A 25,264-nucleotide genomic window follows, 5' to 3' on the forward strand; every position below is an offset into this window, starting at 1 on the left:
TGCACCACAAAGTATATTGTCCTGCAGTGAACTTCTAGAGTGATCATCGTCCTCCTATAGCTGATAGACATTTGAATATAAACGTGCAAAAACTCTAGTAAGAGTTGCCCGTTGTGAGATACATGCTGTACAGTCATTTGAGTGCAGTAACATGTCAATAGTAGAACCTCCAAGCATGGGAACAAATCAATTACACTGTCATACGTCATAGAAGCAGGTCAAATGTTAATAAGGTGTCTTTTAATTCAGAGATTTGTAGCACTTTTATGTAAACAGCGACACCCAATGGCCTCAATATAGATGACGCAAAGATATTATCGCAGTACCAAATCTCTCCAATAGGATGCGCCAAATGACAGAGACAGCCCAGAGGGGGAGGGCCGAGGCTGCTGCAGGTCTGTTCACTAAAGTCCATCAACAAGCTAGTTAGCAGAGAGCGATACCATATCCGTGAGGCTCAAGCAGAAAGAAAACATGGACTAGCCTAACTAAGAGATATATTCCGGTGTCTTGACAGTCACTCTCTAACGTCGGTGGAGGATCAATCCAGGTGTGTGTAAATCTCTTCTTCATTCATGCGGTCGTTGCTGCAGCGGAGAGTCTGAGCTGCGAGTGGCGGGCAAGCTCAATCATCAGCTCCGCAGGGACAACTGGGACAACACGGCTCACTCACCGGTACGGTTGTTTTCCTGTTAGCACGCTAGCTCAGCTAACATTACCTATAAACATGAACGACTAGATATAGTACAATGTACCTGCTGGAGATTCACTGCTTATTCTTCTTATGTTCTAGTCTAGTGGCTAGCTTGTTGCAAAGGTTATTGGAGTTGCATAGTTAGCCACGTAACGAGAAAAAAGTGGTCGGCGTCATGTAAATACTGGTGATTATTAGCTGAAATTAGCTAACGTTAACGTTAGAAGTGGCGCATTGATACCAAAGCTACTTCATTGTATCCCAGACCAAAAGCTTTCCATGTGAATGTGTGAGCTAGAGAATATATTTGTACTGCTTTCTTTAATTTACTGGACCATGTGCTGAGTTGTTGTTGTTTTGTTGGGAAGATGGTGCCCATTCAATAATGGTGTAGGCAGAAACATGTAGTACTATCAAGCTTGGGCTAATATTTTATACAGCCTATGATGTCGCCCTGTCGTTTATTGTCCTCGTGCAACATGTAATGTTACTCTTCCTCCCCAATAGAGCAGGAGCATGGTGGTCCCGGACAGTGCCAGCGTGCTCCTCCAGGCCGACAATGGCAGTCCCACTGGCCTCATGGAGAGCTCCAAGACCGGGTGCGAGGAGGAAGAAGAGGGGGATCAGGACCTGCCAGGGGAGGAGCTGGAGGAGGTCCGAAAGCTTCAGGAGCTTGTTCGCAGGTTGGAGGTCCAGAACGAGACCCTGCGCAACAGAGGGAGCAAATCTCTCAGCCACACAGCCTCTGTCAATATCAACGAGAGGCTGAATTGTGAAGAAGTGAACAACTCCCACCTCAGATTGGAGCACTGTGGTGAGTTGGGCAGCTCAGACTTTGAGCTGTCTCCACCTCAGGACAGCAGCAGTGGTGAAGACATGTCCCCTCTGCCCATGGCCAACAGGCTGGAGGAAGACGATGAACAGGGTCCACCGGGGGGATTTCTCACCTTGACCTGCAGCAACGGAGCGGGACAGTGCCAGACGCCAGAGAGCCCCTCTCAGGAAAGCTATGACTCAGAGACAATTGCAGAGAACGACTCCGGGGTGGACCAAACTGCACTGGATGAAGTGGATGTCCTAGATTTGGAGGATGAGTGTGCGGAAGAAGACAACGAGGATAGTTGGTAGGTTTTAATATCCACACTTTGTCTTGATAATGCTTTGATAACCTTCTTTTAGCCCTCTTCTTTGGGTTATCCAATATATATTTCTGTCAATACTAACATCTGAACATTTGCACATATGAGATAGATATCAAGTAAAATACATCATCATATGGGACAGTAAATATGAGTTACCCTCAATGGAATTTAATTTCTTGCAACCCAGGCAAGAGCACATTTAAAGTTGCGTGTAACATTCGGCTGTGTATAAGTAGAGAGGAGCCCCTTTAGCCATATGACTCACTGTTCTTTTTCATTTTAACCTCTAACTTAAAAGTGTGTTTCTCCCCCACAGGAAGTGACTATGCACTGTTCTGCACAAGTTATTTGGATTCAAAATTAGACTACGTTTCTGACAAGACAGAAATTGCATTTTTTCCTCTCATTTACAGGATCAATAATTATTTTCCTTTGCTTAACTGTGACCACTAGCTCAGAATATTTACTGTGATTAGGAGGTCATGAGGAAGTGTTATGGTTGGAGAACAGAGAGTAAGAGGGACACGGAAATAAGGAGGAGGCGGTAAAAAAACAAGTGTGAATATAGTCAAAATACAGAGGTGAGAGACAGTCTATTGTTTCGTTAACTTGACTCTGAGCTCCCTGACTGACCAAGGTGAACAACAGATGTAACCTATCTACAACCTGTTTGACAGGTTATAATGGAAAACACATATTTTTTTAAATACCAAGCGTGAATGAAAACAATGCGGTCACAATAAGTGCTCTCTTAAGCTTTTTCAAGAAAATAAGTTATTTGAAAATTGTAATAATAATAGTTATCATTGTTGATAGATCTACATTCACTAAGCCGTGTAACACAATGCACTAAAGATCAACTAAGCCATATCTGCATTCGTTAATTCCGAAATATGGGACAGGTTGACCCTTATAAAAACCCAGTTTGTTTTTTTCAATAAGAGGACCTTTGCTCATTACCTCCAGTTTAAATGGCAGACTATAATCACCTGATTACCTAATTACCATTCTAATTACACAATAGGACCAGTAATATAAGGTTAATATCTAATCCATGTGTATTTCATGCCAGAGTTCAGTCTAGACATATCGTTAAATGCTGTGCACATTGCCTTAAACAGCTACCATATTGTGTTCCTGATGGTCACTCTAGCAGCTTAACAGCCTGACCATTCGCAGCTTATTTTCAGTTTCACATAATTAGCCATACCATATGTGCTTTGGGAGGTTATCATAGCCAAAACGTCCAGTAATCCCAACGCCGACATAATCTCCTCTGCTCTGAGCTGGATGCAGCCGCATGGCTAAACTGCTTTGGGTGGGATTGCGCAGCATGTGATCCGAGGGCCCCCTGTGGGACCAGAACGCAGCACGGAGATACGCCCCCGAGCTGACGGCCGCTGCAGGGCCTCTTGATGTGCGTCTATCATTAAAAGTCCAAGAGTACAAGGGAAAAAACAGGTTGCCAATGGCACAGTATCTGCACTCCAAATAAAAGTTTCACGCTTGATTGGACAAGGTCAACACAAATCGGGCATGTCAATTCCAAATTGCCATGTGAATGTCCATCTTGTTCTTAAATCACCATAGTTTTCCTCTTCAAGTTTATTTTGAGAATTACTTTATTAACTCTTAGCCTAGTAAAGTGGTGCTTATTACACTTCCCACACAGGCTTACATTTAAAACATCCTAATTTACGCACCTCACACTGGCAGTCGAGTAGAATGAACCTACCATTACATAACTATGAGGTCCATTTGAAATGATTGTAGAACCACTGTAAAAGTATAGAAATGTAAAGAGTTCTATGTTGACTGTTCAAAAAATGCTGTTCCCTACATCTCAGCTAAACTTCAATATTTTAAGAAAATGTAGGCTGTGATCATTCCGGTCCGGTGTTGTTGATGGCACTACATTTGCAGACCTGTGTCTTGCATGAAAGGCAGCTGCAGCCAGGTGATTACCTGTGACCGAAACTCTTGATCAAACACAAGAAGAACTTGAATCATTATTCCACATCAAACACAAGTATCGTGAGTGAAAGAAGTAGCTCCTGCCCCCCCTCCCCCTGCACTCACTCTGGCAGTGTGTGTGACCTGAATATTGCCCTCGGTATTGGTGCTCATTCCAGTGGGAAATGGGTCCTTTTGTGTTTGCCCAATGGGAAGAGGATTTCTCTTTTATTGGTCCAGAACCAGTCGGTCCGGGCCTTTTGTGTATCTAACTCAAAGAATTAACCATGTGACCGGCAGTTCAAAGCTTGTGGTGAACTAATGGCTGTTTGCTCTCAGTATGGCAACACAGGATGCATCTCAGAGGATGCTTTGGAAAGTCAAGTGTTGCTTTCAGATGGGGACTTTGTGTCACTGCATAAAAAGCACCATGGCTGCTAAAACATGTCCGTCTGTCATTACAGGATGAGCATGATATGTAAGGCAGATTAAGATGAGGCAAATGTGTATTTAGCAGTCATGTTTGAGAACCAGGTTTAGGCTGTGATAAGGATTTTCAAGGATGCATTACCAACTTAAAGTATTTACCCACTCACTGTTTGATCTAAGTACATAATTCACTTTAAACACACTATGTGGGATCTTTTCTGCTTCACAGAGTTTTATTCAGTGGTTCAACGTTAAAGCTGCCTGTGTTGAACATTGTGAAAAACATTCTTACTATGCATGGCATACTCAATACTCTTAAGTGCATAACTAGGCCAGGAGTGTACCCTAATCTCCAGCTTGTGTTTATGAAATCTTTTTTTCGGTTGTCGCTGGCACTTTTGACAAACATGTGTAATAAAAAGTAGATTAGGCTTACTTCTGGGCATTTCCCTACCTCAGCTTTCCCCACTCTCCCCATCCCCTTTACTCTGTGTCAATCCTCTCCGTTCTCTCGTTCATAGTTTGTTTTTCTTTTGTCCATCTCTTCTCTACAGGCTGTATGTGTCTCCAAAGAAGCAAGTAGCAGGGTCAGAGTCTACACTGAAATGGTGTCGGCAGGCTCTTGACCATCGCAGCCCAGAAACAGAAATAGCTTGTCGGACCCTGATTAACCGCCTGGACCAGAGTATGTAAACACACACATACATTTTCAAATCAAACCCTTTGAAATGTCTTAACCAACGTATTATTAAATCTGCATTTGTATTCATTCAAGAGATTACTAATCTTCCAGTCCATCACAAGTCTAAGATAAGAAAACATTGAAAATAAGAAACTGTATCTAAAGGACATTGAAACAAGTGTTGCTCCCTTAGAGCTGCATTAAGTGTTACCTCCCTGTGTGAATGGGCTGCTTTCTTATTTACTGCTCGCCACTATTGTGTGGGCCCACCGATCTGTGGGTGTTTGAGCTGTGTGACAAAGCCCGAGCTCTCACAGCGAATATGTACATGGCGTGTACGTCTCTACGTGAGTGAGGACAGAAGTTGGTGTCTGATCCAACAGGCCTCATATATTATTTACCCTGCCAACGGCGGCTCCTACTTCCTGCACACCGCACAACCTGAACAACAGAGCCATTCACACCAGGGCTGAATGACCACATGAAGTCATGGGCTGGGTTGGATTACCCCCCAGAAAAAACCCACCCCTCCCTGTCAGCTTTCCTTTTTAAACGGCAGCAGCAGGCCATGAAACTGCCTGTTTGCATAAAGACTATAGGGTTAGCAGAAAAGGTGAATAAAAAATAAAAGACATTTTTATAAAGACGATTTCTAAAGTGAACTGTATATGTATGCAATATTGCGACAGCTTGATCTTAAAGCTATTGTGTCAAATAGTTTACACTTGCTATTACTAGTGCATTACTGTGGTCAAAGCAGGAACCCTGCAAAGAGGTCTACATTTATCCATACAAAAATATGGTTGACTCTTATTGCATACATTGACCGCTGCAGCTTTATACACTGCTTTTATTTAATCCCTACAGCCCTCGGATGGAAGCAGGACACATGTTGATCAATCTGCTTCTGATTGGTCACGTGCAGCACCAGGGTGCAGAGCCATTACACACAGACATGCATTGTGCTTGCCTTCAATAAGTCAGATGCAAATGACACCTAGTTACAAAAAAACACACATCTGTCTGGTTGGTTATAACTCTGTCTACTGTCCATTTCTGCGGAAGACATCGGGTAACTGGAGCTTATTAATTCTGTGTGTCACAGCCTCGGTTCCCAAAACATTTTTAATTTAAAAAAAAAAATGCATTATGAACTATAGCTGCTGTCACATTTAGATCTAATGTAAATATTTAGCCATTATAACTTAAATAGAGATGCATTCATACATTCTCCTTCACCAAACGATTATTATATTATTTGTTTAAATCCAATTAAGTCTAAAGTACCCCTCACCATCTGCCTCTGGCGGCAGATACTGTGTGTGTTCACATCGTGTCGCTCTGCACCATCCAGGCAACAACAGGATTTCCTGGGGATCCGATCCTTCATTTGTTCAGCTGTCGTCATGGGTCAATGTTATTTATGCATCACCACACCCTCTTATCTTTCTTCGCCTTCAACTCACTCTTTTGCGCTGCTGCACCTACACAAGTTTGCGCTAAGACCTACACTCAATCAATCCCATCCATATTTTTTGCTTCATGACTCTCTTTTATGTCATCCTTTTTGAAGTGTGTGTATTCTTCTGGGAGAATCTCTAACCTCTCCTCTCCTGTTCCCCGCAGCGACTCGATGGAGGAACATGTACAGTAGCCCAGCAGAGGCAGGCTCGGCTGGCTCAGGCCTGATCTCTCCTGGGTACCACAAATCAACTAACAAATCCCTACTAACCTGTGGCAGCTCAGGTATGGCATGACATTAACACACTCTGCTCCTCATGTTCTGCTCAACACTACAGTGGGATTTACGTCAGTTATTGTACGGATGTAGGTCAGTTGAGTTGTGTGTGCACTAATGCATCAACACTGTGTCTCCTCTGGGATCCCAATGGTTATTTTCAAAGACAATTCGAGCATGTTTTACACAGCTGTGTGTCGCATATACTGCACATTACTTTATAACCATTTTTCAAAACATAACTTAAGTTTTAATTGAATTGAATATCTACTTGCACCAGGTAGTCAATGTTTACCATTCGTTATGACTACAAATAAAAGTTGAATAGCTTCTTAAATGACAAAGGTTTTTCTTCGTCATCCCGCCCAACACACATGAATGCATCACAAACAGATTCTGCCCATCCCTTCACTTCATAACAACCACAGAATTATTATTATTTTTATGATGAAAAGGTTATTGTTATTCCTAAATAAAAAGAACAGATACTATTCTCTACAGCTAATAGTTTAAACACCCTTGAGTTGTTGAAGTTGACTGTAAACAGTGTGCACCTGGCAGACAAACAGATCTGTAACTCCCGTGTGTATTGAAAGATGGTCAGTGATTATGTAAAGTATATGTGGTTTGTACTAATGGGATAAAAACACAGGTTTCTGAAGGTGTTTGGCAATGCTAACCAGTGTGAAATGTATAATGCTGGTGATCTTGACTTAGTCGGGATTTTTACTTTGCATTTGTGTTGCTCCTCACTTTGTCTCGCAGCACCTGGCACTTCACTGTGCTGAGACCAGCCATGCTGATGTTGTTACGAATACCCTGAAAATAACAAATCTTTGCATGATGGTGTAAATGCCTGGCTTGTCAGTGGTGATGCTATCTAATCCCAGACTTTTTACATAACCAAATGCCCCTGGATGCTGATGTCATTTCCTGTTTACCTCAGTCTGAGTGTTGGGCCTGTGTCAGACAGAAACGCCCATGGCAGGAGAATTTTGCATACTGATTTCCTGGGCTTTATCACAATACCAAACTTTCTAGTAGTGATTCCATTGTTGGCTTTCTATAATTCAATGAAGAGGATAGACTGCAACATTTCAAAATGTGTGCTCAAGAAAACGTTGCGGCTTCAGTCAAAAAAGTATAAGAATAATTCAAAGCTTAGAACAGATGAGCAAAACTAAACTGCACTGTATTCATGTGAAGAGAAACTCTTATTTGTTGTGAATATATGCATAAGTAGGAATGTAGCACAACAGGGAAGTGAAATAATTGTTATTATACTATGATTTCAACCACCAAACCAAATGTAATGGTCAAATAAAGATTGATTAAATATCAATAAAGATAGTCTGCATTCCCATCATACATTCTTGGAAATGTTGCCAAGCCAGTCTGATAAATTACGTTAAGTTAGAGTCCACCTGGTGAATTATAAACTTAAATCTAAAGTTGTCCTGGTGCAGGCAGTTATAACTCACTCGCCTCCAGCTGATTGGGACCAATACATCTTCTATTTTCCAAAATGTAATCTATTTATTTCAGCAACAGTGTGATTTAATACTCTGCTTGTTAACCTTGAGGCGATTATATGTTAAATGGTAAATATTGATAATACAACTATATAAACCTGATTAACCAGTCTCTGAGCAGAGTCTGACAGATCCCACAGGCAGCAAATCAATTCAGTCACCACATAGTTGAAGGTCGGCCATTTGTCATACTCATCTTTTGGTTCAATGGGGGGATAGTGCCTTGAATGAAATGTGTTATTTTGTGAGTTAAATGTCTTATTTTCTGCTCGGTTTAAAATATATTTATCATCCAGTGATACGATTGTCATCTGGCTGTGCTGTGCATATTTTAACCTGGCACCATTGTCAGCACAATAAAGGTATAACCTGTCACTGCTTGGGTTTATTTAAGACACATTTAAATGCATACTAGTCGGATAGGTGTTTTGAACCATGAGGAAGGTATAGCCATTGTTTCGTTCCTATCTGGAGAGCTTTTCTTTGAACACTTAGTATTTCCCCTTGAACAGAAGTGGAAATAACTGCTTATTGTTACCATGTATGTGTCAGAAGCAGCTTGTTGTAACAGGTACCCCACTGTGTTTCTACAGGTGTCCCAACAACCATGCATTCAGCTATGAGCTCGCAGTCGTCCATAGACAGTGAGCTCAGCACATCAGATGACTCCATCTCTATGGGCTACAAGCTGCAGGATCTCACGGATGTCCAGATCATGGCTCGCCTGCAGGAAGAAAGTGAGTCATGGTGTGCTGTTCCGCTAGGATTTTTTCTTGCCGGTCAAATGTCCGGAAATAATTAATTTTACGGGACAAATTCGAAACTTATCAGTCATGTTTCAATAATAATAATAATAATTGTGTAGCAGAGTTTCCATCAGCAGGTAATTACAGGACTATGACCGGTAATATAATGCTGATGTTTAAAACTCAGTTAATGGGGCTCATTTTTATATTGCTTCAGTTTATAATCGTAACAGATCGAAAAGTTCAGATTCATTTTTCAATAAATGATGCGCTTCCACAAACAATAAAAAAACATAATTGTTACATTCAAACAAACTCCTTATAGTAGATGAAGTACATTATTCAAAAGTTTACATTAACTTTGGATAATAACACGGGAGAAATGAACGGAACCCTTCCCCCTCTCCTGACAGCCCGTCAGTTAAGTCTAACTTGAAGTGTGTGTTTTGCTTCGCTCACCGGTCCGTCACAGCAGACAGAGCTGCAGGTGATCATGCAGAGCTGCGTGTCTCCGTCAGCAGCAGCTGATCCTGATCTCTGATCTCTTTCTGCTTCACACACGTTGCATATCGCTATTTTATTGTCTTTTACGGACACCTTAAAAAACTGCCAGACTGGTGAAGCCATTTGGGCGAGCTTCTTTTTCCGCGCACAGAGGAAAGTCTCGTGTTTTGTTGTCATCTGATCGGCTTTCCTGATCGGCCTTTATAGAGAGCACCGATCACTATTAAGAGTGCATATCGGCCGATGGTGATCCGCGGCCGATCGATCGGAGCATCCCTAATTATTACCGGACATTTTGACCGGCAGGTTTTGAATTTACCGGGTTTTTATACATTTTACCAGCTAAAAAAAAAAAACGGTAATTACCGGCTAACGGAAACCCTGACATTTGATTGTGTTTTCATATTTTAAACAGTACACTGCTGTTGGTGAAAGCTGATAAAGAAATGTAGAAGCACAGTAACACTTATTGCAATCATCTTTGTACACCTCTGTAGATATGTAGATGGTATGACTCCATGTATATGCAGTTTCCTTTTTTAACTGCATGTTTTTGGTGTTAGGTCTGAGACAGGATTATGCCTCGTGCTCAGCGACTGCATCCCGACGCAGCTCCACCACCTCTCTGCATTCCCTGCGGCGGGGCGGCACCTACAGCGATCAAGAATTTGACAGTTACAGCCTGGAGGACGAAGAGGACGAGTTCTGCTCCATGCCCCAGCGCCGCCATCGCTTCACGCCCTCTCCATTAGGCTCACCACGGTGCCTGTCCCCCTCCACCTCCAACCACGGTCAGGAATACAGCAGCCGACTCGGGGCCCCACGCACAAGAACACCCAGACGGTCACTTCAGGGCCCCAGTGCAGAGCTGCTGAAATTTGCAAAGAGCGAAGGTAGGCTAACAACACAGATAGAATAGCATTAATACTATATGTCGAGAAGATCAGCGTGGCCATCACCGAGATTCTTGTTGAACCCAAAGCTGTGATTACAAACACTGAAGCTGAATGTGTCTTGTATGTGTGGTTCCAGAAGAGTTGAGGCACAGCATGCCTAACCTGGCCCCCCGCACCAGCCTACGATCCCTGGAAGCAGTCAGGAACAGCCGCAGCATGGAGGCTAACCTCCAAAGCTCTGGCAACCGCATGTCCCATCTGACCCAATCCCCCTCCACAGGTAACCCTTCCCTCTTCACCTGATCCGCACCACCCCATCTGTGTCTGCCTTGCATATACCTAATGTCACTCTAATCCTAACACTTTATTTCCTAAAACCTCTGCATGACCTGAGCTAAAAAACACAACAAACACTCACACATTTACTCCTCTTATATATTTTTCACGTGTAAATACTTTCCTAAACATGTGAAAACTCAAAAAGAAATCCAATTTGTGTGTCTTTGAAGGAAATGTATATAAATGTATGTGTTTCCCTTTGATCGCCCTTTTTATATATAAAAAAAACAGTTATATATTTAATCTAATACTCACTCATACATAGGGATGGGTATCGTTTGAAATTTATCGATTCCGATTTCGATTCCGGTTCTGCTTATCGATTCCGGTTCTTATCGATTCCCCGTTTCGATTCCAAAATTGTAAAATAAAGAGGTCAAACGTTTAGATAACAAAAATATATTTATTCTTAAAAGCTTTAACTGAAATTGTTACTAAAAAATATACATGCAATACAAATGTATTGCACAATAGCTGTGCTTTATTTTAACTGTGCCTGTGGCAAGCTATTAACAGGCATTACACTTTGCCTTTTCTTTTTCTTTTTTAGTGTAGTGGAGCCTCACTTCAGAGTGTTTACCGCGACCCATCTTTGGTGTTATGAAGTGACTGAGCTCGTGAAATGTCTACGGGAGGGCGGGGGGGCATCGCTGCGGGGCAACTGTGGACCTCTGTCGCCTGTCAGCGCAATTTATATGATGCCGTTTAAAAAAATGAAGGGCGGTGCCGGCCGTCAGCGTACCGAGCCGGCCGTCAACGGCCCGCTGACGACCGGCCGTTCTGTGATTCTCCAGGTCCGCCCTGTATTCCACCGGGTCACCGCGGTGCAGACGGACCCGCTGGAATACAGGGTCTACCGCGTTTAGGAACCGTTAAGCAGAACCGAAATTGTGTATTTTGTATGGGTACCCGGTACCCGGCATTTTCTTATCGGTTCTCATCTGGAACCGAGTTTCGGTTCCCAACCCTACTCATACAACATGTGGGTCACAGACATGTAAGAGTTCCGCAAACCATCACAAATGTTGCCACTACTCCTTCCTTGACATACCCGAAATGTAGAGGTAACCCTCCTATCACTTACCTGCTACATGATTATTTAATTACTGTCCTTTAACCTCAACCTTGATAATCCAGTACTGCTCTTGCCACACTTTCCTGCAACTCCCACAGGCCACAAATGTAGTTTGAATTTCAGTTACAGCTTATTTATCCTTTGTAAATTAAATATAAGTTGTCAGAAAGTAATAGAAGTTTGAGATTCTATTATACCACTTAGCCTCTCTTCCACTCAAGGTATGGCTAGTGGTCGGCTGCATGGCAACGGCCAGTCACCTCTCTCCCTGCGGACTCCGGTTAAAGCTGTCCCTCAAATGGCAGCTGGTCGTTCTTCAAGAGGTCTTCCTGTTGTCCAAGCAGCGCCTGCAGGAGGGGGCCGCAGGGTCCAGCCCGTCGGCTCGGCTAATGGAGGAGCCTACACCCCCGGGAGAGCCTCCACCGGCGCAGGGAGGGCTGCCGCGGGCCGAGGACAGGCCCCTACCAGAAGTAAACTTTCTCAGCCCCCCATGAGGTGAGTGCTTACAAACTATTAGAGAATTTTAACAAACTGAGGATTTTTTACTTTAATTATGGCAATATTGTATTTATGTTTTCTATGATACTTTGTCTCTTTTGTGAATGAATGCTAACTTTCTATTCTTTGGCAGGTCTTTTGGCATGACTAAAATGTCAGATGAATCCTGGAAAGATGGCTGTTACTGAGCATTGCCGGTGATGGAAGGATGATAACTGTTGCAACCCTCCCCTGACCTCTCCCCGTTATCTCTCCTTGTACAAAGAACACAGCCACTGTGTCCACAAATGTGTTTTACAACCTTTGGGTCCCCCAATGTTAGACTGGAGTGCTGGGCTGCACTGGATTCGTAGTCAAGACTCATCTCTTTCCCTAGCATGAAACATTGTCAACCCACACAGAGAGGCACAGTGTGTGTAGACAGACAATAATGCACACATGCACACTATACTTGTGATATGGACCAACTCTGAGCTTCCAGAAGATTTGTTTGTGTCAATTTTACTTATTTTTATATGGTAATTGCGAGAAACTGCTGGAATATTAAAGGTCCCTGTTCTGTTGATGTAATTGATATGAAGACGGTCTAAATGAAGATATTGGTGGTTTGTTGGTTTTCTGTGGAAATTCCTACTAGATGAAGGTGCTGAGTGTTGCATGCTTGGTTTTTTTCCCTTATCATTGTGTAACTGCAATATGACAAATCTTTTATGTGTCCCACAATGATGTGTGCATTTGATTGTTCATTGTGAAATTATCTATAGTTTGGTGTTGTATTTGAGTTATGGTCTTTGCTTACACAGCAAGGCAACTCATGTAAACCACACTGCCCTTATAAATAATACAAACATGGAAATATATGGTTTGTGCCAAGGTGCATTTCCGCTGCAACACTTCAGAAGAATCTTGACATCAAAGGTACTGTTATAATACTGCATTTTTACTGCATATCTATAGGTGGTTTTAAATGTGCTTTTGGATACCACTGTAATGAAGAAGATGTGTATGCACGAAGGCCTTGTGCCTTAGACAGCTATGCACCCTCTGAGTGCCTCTGACAATTAGGAGCTGTAATAAAAATAAAAATAAAGGCTACCCTGAAACTTTAATTTCTGCATTTGTTTTTATGTTTGTATTATATAAACCATGCAACTAAATTGCAGCAATTAGGCACACTATTTAATCCCTCCGCAGCACAAGCAGAAGCGGCAGCATCTCCCGGATATTTCCTGCCTGTGTGCATCACCAAACCCCTCACAAATGAGTGCTCGACGCTACCCACCCCTTGTGACAAAATGGCCCACAGGCCTCATCTGCGCAAGCAAAATGTGAACGAAGTCGGCACCCATGTTAAAAAAAAAAGTGATAACATTTGAATGTTGTGTCTCAAATCCGGGCACAGATATGTTCCCATTAGGATAAAGTGTTTTAACGTTACTCTGCTCTCTTATGCATGACGCAAATAGTAAGGGATCAGCGGTAAACGAGGCCACGCATTGTCTGCCCCCCGCCCTCCCTCTGCTTGTCAGGAAGAAAGCTGATTGGCCGAGGCCTAGCAAAGGGTGCCCGGGGATCCAAAACTGCAGGCCGCACTTAGCTTACCGTCAAAAATAAACCAAAACAATAACAGACAAAACTGAGAAGGGGGAGAAACACCGATAGAGTCAGAAGAGGACGCTATCAGGTAATTTTATTTTGAATCTGTTAGAAAGGCATGTGGAATAAGACGCAAGGGCCCAGTCGGCCGTAGCGGGCCTCTTTCAGCCTTTTGGAAAACAACATGGAAGATAATGCGGCACAAGCTGCTTCACTTAGCTTAGCAAGCTAGCTAGCCTACAGGAAGATCGTCGTCGCGCGGATTAGAGCGACTTGCATAATAATTATCATATATGGCATGTTGGTTTGTTGGTAATGCGGGTGCCTTTATTCAGAGTGTATAGTTGAATGCATTTGAGTTTAAAATGGTCAAATAAGAGCGGTTGTCGCATTCCTTGGAGTAGCAGTTATGCTAGAACAAAATGGCGCCTCGGAGGATCAGTCCTAGCTCGCTTGCTAGTTAGCTCTGGTGGGTGGAGGGCGGTAGCCGCCCTGGTATGGCATTGCATAACGTCTGCGGTACTTTCATTGGCGGCCATACACTCAAAGCTAGTGTTGATTTTTTGAAAGTCCAGAAATAAATACTTTTTTAATAAGACCAATGCATAAGCTCCTTGCTTATTTTATCCTTAAGTTATATATCCGCGGGACCTTAACGTCACCACAGATCCTTGCAGACATTACCCACTTGGCTTATTTTTAACCGTCATGCGACGGCAATACATAAACAAGCAGGACTCATCTTTCAATAGCTATCAGAGCTGCTGACTGTGGGCTCGTCCTCCTGCACACTGAGCGGGACAGCCCTTTGTCTCAGCTGGGCTGCAGCCATCAGGCTCAACCAGCTCCAGGTGTATTGCTATATCAGGTTGAAGCCGCCTGTAGTACTACTTATAAGCAATGGATGGAGCCAGTGGTCAACAACAAAACTGCCCTACTCCTCAGTGAAAGTTTTCGGCCCTGTGTTTTAACGTTACGCATACACATTCCATTAATTATGGTCTTAACACTGTTCTTATTATAAAGCTGAACCTATGTATACAAGTTGTGTTGTAACGTCTTTACATACTTTCTGTTCCCTTCTATTATGTGCGCAATGCCTATGAGTACCAATTGTTTATGTTTGTTTTTTTCTTTTACCAAGGGATTGATTAACTTGATGGAAGGAAGCACATCAATAACCCTGTTGGTTGTATTCTAAGGGGTTTGTCATCAAATGTGAAGGTATGTATTGGTTACTAGTCCGTGTTGCATTTTGCTTTCATTTTCACGTTAGTAAAGCACACTAACACAGTACAAGAAAACTGCTAACAGTGTACACTGTAATTTTAAGGCTTTTCCCCAAGTAAAGACATGGATCAAGGAGGAGGAGTGTTGGAGCTACACACTCAGGAGCTTAAGATGCCCCACGCTATGATCATGCAAGACTTTGGTAAGTGGTCAAATAGGACAAGCTGAAAACCAATCATTTCAAAATGTAATCAAATTCACACCATCCGACAAATTTAAAGTATAGCTAAAACCTAAATATCTTTAAGATTGAATCAGTAATTTCTTAAAATAATGTAATCACTTTTAACTATGTAAGAGAGCTGCTCTATACACACTTTATAAACTATACTATACTTCTATACAATCAGGTTGATTTGGTCTCCTCCGTCACGTTGACAGGGCCAATGTCATTTGGTTTTATTGCCTACATAAATAAAAAAAGTCACTGTTACAAACATTGTCATTCTGACGTTTTCCCAACAAACCACCATAGAGCAGGTGATACCTGTCACCAATATTATACAATATTACGATCTGTTGAGATATCTCTGCTGTAGCTACAATGTTAAACACACTCTGCAGCTTATATGCTCATTTTGTTTTAGGAAACTCTTTGTCATGCAGCCCTCTCTGTGTGTCTTGTGTTTACAGTTGCAGGCATGGGGGGTCTGGCTCACATCGACGGGGAGCATATTGTGGTGTCTGTGCCTGAAGGTATGCTTCTTTCTGATGTGATGACGGACGAGGGCATCCTCCTGGAGCATGAGCTTGAGGTTCACTGCCTGGAGACTGAGGTGGTGGAAGAACTCGAGACGGAAGTGGTGGAGAGCTTACATGCAGACGTTGACTGCTTGGAGGCAGAAGAGGTCGAAGGGATAGAGACACATGTGGTAGAGCTGGAGGCTCATGTTGTCGATGGCGAGGTGGAAGTGGAGGGTCTGGAGTCGCATGTGGTTGAGGGCCTGGAAACTGAGGTTGATGTCGAAGACCTGGGAGTTCACATCGTCGAGGGCCTTGAGGAAGAAGTGGAAGTGGAGGGTTTGGAAGCGGAGGTTGTTGAAGGCCTGGAGGTAGATGAGGAGAGTCTGCAGTCGCAAGGAGTAGAAGCCCATGAAATTAGCTCTGAAGACATGGTGACCTCAGAACACAGTGTGATCATGCCTGAGAATATTATGGGCACAGAGGTTGCAATAGAGGAAGATCTGGACCCCCATCATCACCATCACCACCACCATCACCACCATCATCATGTCCTCACTGCAGACCTCATCCAGGACTCAAACCACCATCATGATGACATGCCAGACCAGGTGTTTGTGGCGGAGCTGCTGTCTGAGCACCAGGACAACACGCTGGACCACCAGCTCGTGTCAGAAGGCTTGATGGTGACCGAATCCAACTCGGAGACCATCATCCACCAACAGATGCCAGCAGAGGCTGTCTCCCTGCAGACGGACGAGGACGATGATGCGAGAAGCAGCTCTGAGGATTACCTCATGATCTCCTGTAAGACAGAATTTCATCATTTATACGTTAATTAACTTTGTTCATATGTAATACCATGTTTTATTATTGATATGTTTTATGAACTATGACTACTTGTGTTACTGTAGTGGATGAGGTGGGAGAGAAGCTGGACATAGGAGACACTCCCCTGGAGATCAGCACTGAGGTAATGGAAGACAAGGAGTGTAAAGAGGAGGACGGCTCCGAGGTCATCAAAGTCTACATTTTCAAAGCTGAAGCAGATGATGACTTGGGTAAGTGACTTTTTAGAATAATCAAATCATTTCAACAATACAACACAATTCTTCCCTGTTAAACGTAATGTTATCTCTTTCCAGGTGGAACAGAGGTGATAACAGAGGATGATTACCAGAATGGCCATCCTGACCTGGAAGCTGCATCGTCAGGCAGACTGGGAGTTGGCCGTGACAAGATGGTCTACATGGCGGTCAAGAACCATCCGAAAGAAGAAGAGGATGATGAGGATGACAGTGACGAGGATGACGATGATGACATCAGTATGTCCCTTTGTGAAACCACTTTAATTGTATTGTGTCAGCCGGGTCGTGTGGCTGTAAACGAGCAAAAGGTGTCAATTAGAGTTGCATGACATGAGGGATGTGTGCAATAACGTTATTTAATATCGCCATAGCAATACAACATGTTCATCACTGTTAAATACAACTGTTAATGTGTATTCACTTTAGCCTTCCCACTGCTTTTTGAATACTGCTAAAATACAACAAGTTGCTTGTCTGTCTGCGATACAAATCAAAAGGAAAAACACACCGATAATAGATCTCTAGTTAAACATAGGCACAAAACAAACAATTGTTAGTTAATTAGTTATCTAATTATGGCTACTAGCTGAAACAATCTTCTTTTGCGCCCATAATAAACAAGCAGTTTCTTTTGCGATGAGCTCACATTGAAATGATTATGATTTATATACAACACATTGAGTGTTTGAAGGAGATCAGTAAGAGGGGGCTGCTGTATGTCAGCAGTCTTTTTAAATGAGTAATCAACTAAATGTTTCTACCTTTGGACAGTTTGCACAGCATGTGTCACAGCTCAGATATATGCCATATTAATACATTTTGAAAGTGCATTGGAGCATATTTTCAAATAACCAATTTTAGCAAAACTTACAATTAAAAGTTAATTCTATTTTTTCCGTGCAGGTAATACCATCGATCAGGTGAAGAATGGAGCGGCTTCACCGTTTCTGCAAATCCGAGAGGGACTCGGGGACAACCGTGTCCTTAAACCCAAAACTAAGAAAAAGAAGAAAGGAGATATTCGACAGTCTCAGACTGGTATGGACAGATTTAGAATTTAAGATAATTTGCTAGTGAGAATGTAATATTTTTGGATGGATAACAGTATTTCCACCGCTCTCTTCCAGCTGTTATCATCGGACCAGATGGGTTGCCCTTGACTGTCTACCCCTGTCACCTATGTGGAAAGAAGTTTCGCTCAAGAGGCTTCCTCAAATGCCACATGAAGAACCACCCGGACCACCTACTGAAGAAGAAATACCAATGTACAGACTGCGACTTCACCACCAACAAGAAAATCAGTTTCCACAACCACCTCGAGAGTCACAAGCTGCTGAGTCACAACGAGCGCTCTCCAGAATACAGCGAGTACGCGCGGCGCTACCACGAGTCCAGCCCTCTGGGCTCCGACAAGCTCATCGTCAAGGACCGGGAGAACAAACTGCATCACTGCAAGTACTGCGATTATGAGACCGCTGAACAGGGTCTGCTCAACCGTCACCTGCTGGCTGTGCACAGTAAGAACTTTGCACACGTGTGCGTCGAGTGCGCCAAGGGCTTCCGCCACCCGTCAGAGCTGAAGAAACACATGCGGACCCACACGGGCGAGAAGCCCTACCACTGCCCGCACTGCGAGTTCCGCTGCGCAGATCAGTCCAACCTAAAGACTCACATCAAGAGCAAGCATGGCGCCGATCTGCCTTTCAAGTGCAGCCACTGTCCGCAAGCATACGCCGACGCACGGGAACTCCAGCGGCACATAGAGATGGTGCAAGGCCACAAGACCCACCAGTGCCCACACTGTGAGCACAAGAGCACCAACTCCAGCGACCTGAAACGACACATTATCTCTGTACACACCAAGGACTTCCCCCATCAGTGTGACGTGTGCGAGAAAGGCTTTCACAGGCCCTCGGAGCTGAAGAAGCACGCAGAGACACATAAGGGCAACAAGGTGCACCAGTGCCGACATTGTAACTTCAACGCCCCGGACACCTTCACTTTGAGTCGCCACATCCTGTCCTTGCACACGAAGGACCTTCCCTTCAAGTGCAAGCGCTGCCGGCGAGGGTTCCGGCAGCCGGCGGAGCTGAAGAAACACATGAAGACACACAGCGGTAGAAAGGTTTATCAGTGCCAGTATTGTGAGTATAACAGTACGGACGCTTCTGGCTTCAAACGCCACGTTATCTCCATTCACACCAAGGACTACCCACACCGCTGCGACTACTGCACCAAGGGCTTTAGGAGGCCTTCGGAGAAGAGCCAGCACATAGCCAGGCACCACAAAGACATGTTGATGTAATGTCATCGCTCACACACACACACACACACACACACACACACACACACACACACACACACACACACACACACACACACACACACACACACTCCTCTTCCCCAGTAAATCTGTGTCACACACCCAGAGGTAATTTTAGTGTATTAACAAAGAAATGACAGATGTATGCTGTTGATAAAGACGACAACATCATAATTGCCGTTCTGTGTTCTGTGTTGTAATGGGTGTAACCCTCCTCCCCCAGGGGTAATGCAAGAACACATTTTAGATGGGGTGAAGTGTAACAAAAAAAAAGACAATGTGTACACTGAGTGGGACAGCTGTAAATTGTGTTTCGTTTCGTTGCAGAAAATCACATATGAACTTATATTCAGGGTCTCAAATGTCTATATTTTTATACCCCACTCAGCGGAAGTGCTGCAAGATGATGACTGTGTCCTGTAAATCAGAAAGTGGTGCTTAGTGAACGTCATGCCAGTTCTTCAGATGATGTGGAATGTGCACCGGAGAAGTTTACCTCCATAGTACACACTAGCATCTCTGTCCCTATTAACCAGCTTTGCCCTGACATTTCTGTTCAATGCCATCATGTCTTTTAGAGGCAGGGCCATTCATGAGATGGTTTTGAGTGATGTTGACACACATTACGCACCTTGAGAAGATAGTCAAATCATCAAAGTCAAGTCATCAAATCTAACATTTCAACTTCCATCATTTGGGATTTTCCTCCCAAGCTTGAACACTTGGAGTTCCACTAAATTAATCATGTATGATATAGGCTGTATTCTATTAAATATGTCTTAAAGTTGAATCAGAGATGTTCTGGTCTGATCAGCAGTGTCTAACAAGGAGGAGAAATGGTGTCGCTGGTATATTAGTAGAATATCCCTTTAGTGTACACAATAGTTCACAGGTGTATTTATATGAACTTGGCAGATGGTTGGCTTCACGTTCGGTAACCTTTGACCTGATTACATCTGGCGCCCATAGTAAGCTGCATAGTGCGATGTTACCTAAAGCTAAATGTGCTCTCGGCTAACATCGACTGCAATCATGCCTTACATCTGTCGCTCTCTTTCCCTTAAGCACTGAGGAACACAGCTAATCAGAAAGGAAGTGATTTTTAACTCTCAAACATACTGCATCAAAACCATTCTCTCAGAGATTGTGTGTTTGAGTCAGTAGAAAGCACTTTAATAACTTTTATTTTATTTTTTATTTTAATTACGTGTGTGTGCATATATAGATATTTAAATATATCTATATATGAAACCTAGATAATAAACAATTACAGAGCTTTGTGAGTTGGTAAAAGAAAAGTTTGTTTTGAGTGTTATCTCTAAGTGGGCACGATCCATTACTGTATGCAGACGGAATTGTATTGAAAGTGGTGGGTTTACCATTTATTGTTTTGTTCTATGGATAAGTGATCTGGTTTTGTGTTTTGTTTGTGCTCGCTAACAATTTTCCCCGACCCTCGTTATTATACAACCCAAATCCCAACCATGGGAGTATTCCCTTCAGTCAGTTGTCATATTGGCATTAGTCTTTAAAGTATGCACACATGCTGTCTCCATGAAATTAAATGTGGTATATATTAAAGATCCCCACATTTCCTGTACCTTAGTCTATATTTTCTTTCAGTCTGATTGTGGGTAAACTACTGGTGGGGAAGAACCAAAATAAACAATTATCTTTTTACGCTCTTTGTGCTTTCTGTCCTGCAAACAGAAATGATCTTTACATGACATCTTAGAAGAATACTTGACCAAAAAACGAACCATTTGTATATCAGGTACCCTACCTGTATTCTATTGAAGAAGGGTTTCCTGCATCGCTCCACAAAGAATCAGAAAACAAATAAGGTTTTAATTAAAGTCAACGGACAAGCACTTCTAACTGTCACAACAAGTGTGTTTAACAAGCAAGTGACTAACAATCAGGAAGTGTGAAGGTAAGGTTTTAGTGGTTGGGAAGTAGCATGCATTGGATAATAATTCTCAAAGTAACAAATATGTAATCAAAAAAAAAGTATCACTTTGGATTCTACGTTTACCATGGAGGCATGCTAGGAAAACAGAAATTCAAGCTAACACTAGATTTGTTTTCGGGCAAAGTATAACATTTAATACCCTGTCAGCAGATATTCACCGTCAACACAGGTTATGCTCCACACATGATGAGAGACATTAAGGCAAAACAAATATTCATTTCGATTAAACACAGTCAACTGTTTGAAAGGATCACTTCTTGAATTTACATGAGAGACTAACATAAAACAGATTACATTGTTCCATGCATCCTTTTTTCATCCCCTGATTTGCAGCTCTTATTCAACGAGGACAGACAGCAGGATTTTTGTTTTGACATATTGCTACCTTGACTGACAATAATGTTTGGGGGCAGATGAAAGCAAGGCAAGCATCACTCTATCATCCTGTTTTGGAACTTGAAACCTGCTTTAATCCAAACTCTGTCTGTTTATATTTTAAAACCTCTAATGAGTGTCCGTGGTTTCAGTTGCAGCTCTCAGTTCAACAGCTTTGTTGTTTCAAAGCTTAAAATAAAATAATTTATTTGCAGAAATAAATCCTGTTTCTCTTTTCAGACAAGGAAACATTTGATATCTGCAACGTTTTTACCTGTATTAGATTATGGTGACCTGCTATACATGAATGCCTCTGACCAATGCCTAAAGAGCTTGGATACTGTGTGCCGTTGTGCCTTACGATTTATCACTGGATCTGGATATCGAGTACACCATTGCACTTTATATGCTGCTGCTAATTGGCCATCTTTGTCTGCTCACAGACTTTCCCATTGGTTGAGTTTTATTTATAAATCTCTTCTTGGGTTGGTTCCCTCCTACATTTGCACATATATGTGTCAAAGAGAAAGTCTATATGGCCTGCGCTCCCAAGATTGTATTCAGATGCTGGTTCCTACAGTGAGAACAAAACTGGGTGAAACAGCTTTTTAATATGCTGCCCCCCCCCCCCCCCCCCCCCCCCCACAGCTTGGAACAGAAGGAGCTGAAACTCTCAGATGAATCACTATGGGGGAATTCAGGTCCATCCTAAAGGACAGAGAACACGACACCATTGGTAGATGTGAGAGTTCGTATATCCAAAAATCGTTTTAGATTTTGCCAGTTTTTAATGATTTTTAATAGTTTGTTTTATTTCGCATATTGACTGCTATAATGTGCCATTGTATTTGTGTTTTACAGCTGTATTTGTCTGCCTGTCTTGTCTGTGTTTTATCTGTTGTAACTTTGTTCATGCTGCCCTTCTTGGCCAGGTCACTCTTGGAAAAGAGATTTTAATCTCAATGAGTCTTTTACCTGGTTAAATAAAGGATTTATATACAGCACCACACATTTATTTGATTTAAAAAATGTAGTCAACTATTGAGAAGTGATGACATAAGCCAGTAAGCCTCAGTAACTGCGGTGCCTGAGGCCAACAAGCAATTTACTGGTTAGTAAAAAGGGAATTTGAAATTTCACTGGATCACCAGCTCATCCTCTGACGAAATCAAGTTGATACAAAATGTGAAAGCTGCCGACCTGAAGTTTTACCCTTTGATTTCAACTATTTTCCCGAATTGCAGTGATGCAATTCTACAGTGTTAAGAGGGTCTCCAACCTCAAGAAGTAGATAGAAAACATACAGTACAAGTTGAAGGCATTCAGCTGTGTTGAAGAGTAAACAGATCTTTGCAAATAGCTAAAACAGCAGTCAAAAACTTCTGATAGCTGAAAATGTATCCCATTATCAAGGCTGCATCATAAGTAAATCCCAGCCTGCTGTCGGACTATACTGTTACAGATCCACTTGTGAATCTGTGTGTTGATGTCATGTGTGTGTAAGAAAAGCCCAGTTGTTACTAACAAATAGGAAAAACAATACCAGCACGCAGAAACTTAAGCAGGTAAATGTAATTCAGTTTACCTTAATTGTGTCATTTACACCTGAGCCTTTTTAGTGTCAAATGTTATAATGTCTTCCGTGAAAAAAAGATAATGTTGTCTTCAAATGAATGTGTGGTCTGTAATCAGATCACTTCTGATTATAACTAACTTCAGAAATGGTTGTAGCAAAGAAGGCAAGTAAGAGGGATGTCGAACAATAGTTGTGAAAGTTGTACAGATTTTATAATGCAGAGGGACAACATGATGAGTTTGCGAGTGGCCTTGGCGAAGGAGGAAACAGACAGATTGATGAAATGATGTGGGATTGGAGTGACCATGAGAGAGAGGAAGAGCAGTGACTGAATCAGGAAGAAAGTGCAGTAAAGTGATTAAAAAAGTTTGTGCAGGTGTCTCCATTTCATCTTTCTATCAACTGTGAGTCATTATAATATAAACAACTTCCTCTCTTCCCTCCACACAGAGACTCCCAGGAGATGTGACTCTTTCTACGCACCAAGACGTGTGTTGCAGTCGTGTTTCGCTCCCATGTCACCCGTCTTGAAAGATGTACGATGCTTCATGCTGAGGGAAATGAGGCTGTGCAGATAGGTTCACATACACCTGAAAGATGCACCAGCCTGTTCATTTTCTGTTGACCCCACAAAACATCTCATAAATCACTTAATGGTGCAGCTGTCAACAGAAACTGCTGAGAACGCAGAGATCAATATGCAGACATATCCATAAAATGGTCCCTAAGTAACCGTTTCTTTCTCACTGCATCATCCAGGAGTTTAGCGTTAGTATGTGTTGGGGGTGTTTCGCTCTGAACACACATAATTAAGCAACGGCAGTAAGTACATTATGCCCATTTCCCATTTGACCGTGCTGAACTACTCTCTCTCCCAAGCCTCTACTTTGCCTTTTTTAATCAGAAGAGCACAAAACACACACACACACACACACACACACACACACACACACACACACACACACACACACACACACACACACACACACACACACACACACACCACACACACACACACACACACACACACACACACACTCACCTATCTGCTTCCTAAGGCCATGACGGTGATTATAATTGACAGGCGTACACAGATAATCCAGCCGTTACAGAAGGTCAAACTTCATTTTGACAATTTTTCTGAGGAGCAATGGGCTATTGTGAGGATGTGTTTAGAATGAAACAGCCAGTAAACACCCAGGGTTATTGCTGATGTGCATGGATTTTAGAGTCAAGGTGTGAAAACGTGATAATTCATTCACAAATAGTCCAGTCACTTAATTTTTCAATCACTGGCATTAGTAAATAGTCGGCAATAATTCAAAAAAAATCTAGTAACAGTTTTGCCTCAGATCATATTTTGGGTATTTTGTTTTGGACTTTGGTGTTAAACAGCATATTGCTCTGCATATTTCAGCAGAGGGAGCAGCAAATGGAGCTGGAGACTGTATTGAACTTTGAACTCATCCCATTGGCAGACAGCACTGCCATAATTCACCTCCAAATCCTGCGGTGGCCCACATAACCAGAGTGGACCGAGCCAGATTGTCGCAGACAAGGCTGAAAGTGCTGCAAGCCAGCTGGAGACTGCGAGGCCTTCAGGGAAATCAGTGCCAGAGTGCTCGGAGATGGGTAGAAATTGGCCTGCTGATTAGTCGCAGAAAGGACTGAATGGTGGACTTACAAGAGAGAGACAGAGAGTAGAGATGGTAGGCAGCCTGTTGAGTATGCAGGTCTCTCTGACTCAGTAATGCTCTCTATTGGTGTGTCATCTGATGTGCCTCTATCTGAAAAACATATTTCTAAAAGACAGTTAGTGGACCTTGGGTTTGAATTTTTTTTTTTCAAACTGCTTTTTCAAAGGTGAAGCATTAACTTTCTCATGTTTAAATCAGATTGTTTTTTCTCTCTCCAGGAATCATAACAGCTACTGACGTCAACAGGACAATCTCCTTGACAACAGGGCCAATATATCATCCACTCATGTAGGATGTGTGGCATATAAGTGGACCTGCATTGGGATTGTTTTGTCAAGTAACTTCTTCAGTTTGACCACAGGTAAATTAAAGGTAAATTATTTAAACTCTTTACTTTTTGAAAAAGAAATTGTTAAAAGCAAGATGAAAATATATTAT

The 25,264-nt window shown here is 42.5% G+C and overlaps 2 protein-coding genes across 7 annotated transcripts; both read left to right on the forward strand.

Annotated features, from left to right (window-relative positions):
• Positions 1 to 349: 349 nt before the first annotated feature.
• Positions 350 to 13,337, forward strand: zgc:66447 (SLAIN motif-containing protein-like). 5 transcript variants are annotated; one of them, XM_034232651.1, is made up of 9 exons: positions 350 to 675; positions 1,202 to 1,818; positions 4,773 to 4,903; positions 6,527 to 6,646; positions 8,764 to 8,907; positions 9,984 to 10,313; positions 10,453 to 10,596; positions 11,935 to 12,225; positions 12,362 to 13,337. In XM_034232651.1, the coding sequence occupies exons 2-8, from the start codon at positions 1,211 to 1,213 to the stop codon at positions 12,222 to 12,224; spliced, it is 1,767 nt and encodes a 588-aa protein (XP_034088542.1). In that variant the 5' UTR covers positions 350 to 675; positions 1,202 to 1,210; the 3' UTR covers position 12,225; positions 12,362 to 13,337. The 5 variants fall into 5 exon arrangements, with proteins under 5 accessions (XP_034088542.1, XP_034088540.1, XP_034088538.1 ...); XM_034232649.1 differs by having other exon boundaries at positions 351 to 675; positions 1,207 to 1,818; positions 11,952 to 12,225; XM_034232647.1 differs by having other exon boundaries at positions 352 to 675; positions 11,952 to 12,225.
• Positions 13,338 to 13,757: 420 nt separating this feature from the next.
• znf711 (zinc finger protein 711) lies at positions 13,758 to 20,886 on the forward strand. 2 transcript variants are annotated; one of them, XM_034232616.1, is made up of 8 exons: positions 13,759 to 13,912; positions 14,969 to 15,048; positions 15,158 to 15,256; positions 15,748 to 16,602; positions 16,710 to 16,856; positions 16,941 to 17,120; positions 17,787 to 17,921; positions 18,011 to 20,886. In XM_034232616.1, the coding sequence occupies exons 3-8, from the start codon at positions 15,178 to 15,180 to the stop codon at positions 19,186 to 19,188; spliced, it is 2,574 nt and encodes an 857-aa protein (XP_034088507.1). In that variant the 5' UTR covers positions 13,759 to 13,912; positions 14,969 to 15,048; positions 15,158 to 15,177; the 3' UTR covers positions 19,189 to 20,886. The 2 variants fall into 2 exon arrangements, with proteins under 2 accessions (XP_034088508.1, XP_034088507.1); XM_034232617.1 differs by lacking the exon at positions 15,158 to 15,256 and having other exon boundaries at positions 13,758 to 13,912.
• Positions 20,887 to 25,264: the final 4,378 nt, after the last annotated feature.

This window comes from Gymnodraco acuticeps, unplaced genomic scaffold (assembly GCF_902827175.1).
Source record: "Gymnodraco acuticeps unplaced genomic scaffold, fGymAcu1.1, whole genome shotgun sequence".
Taxonomy (NCBI): domain Eukaryota; kingdom Metazoa; phylum Chordata; class Actinopteri; order Perciformes; family Bathydraconidae; genus Gymnodraco; species Gymnodraco acuticeps.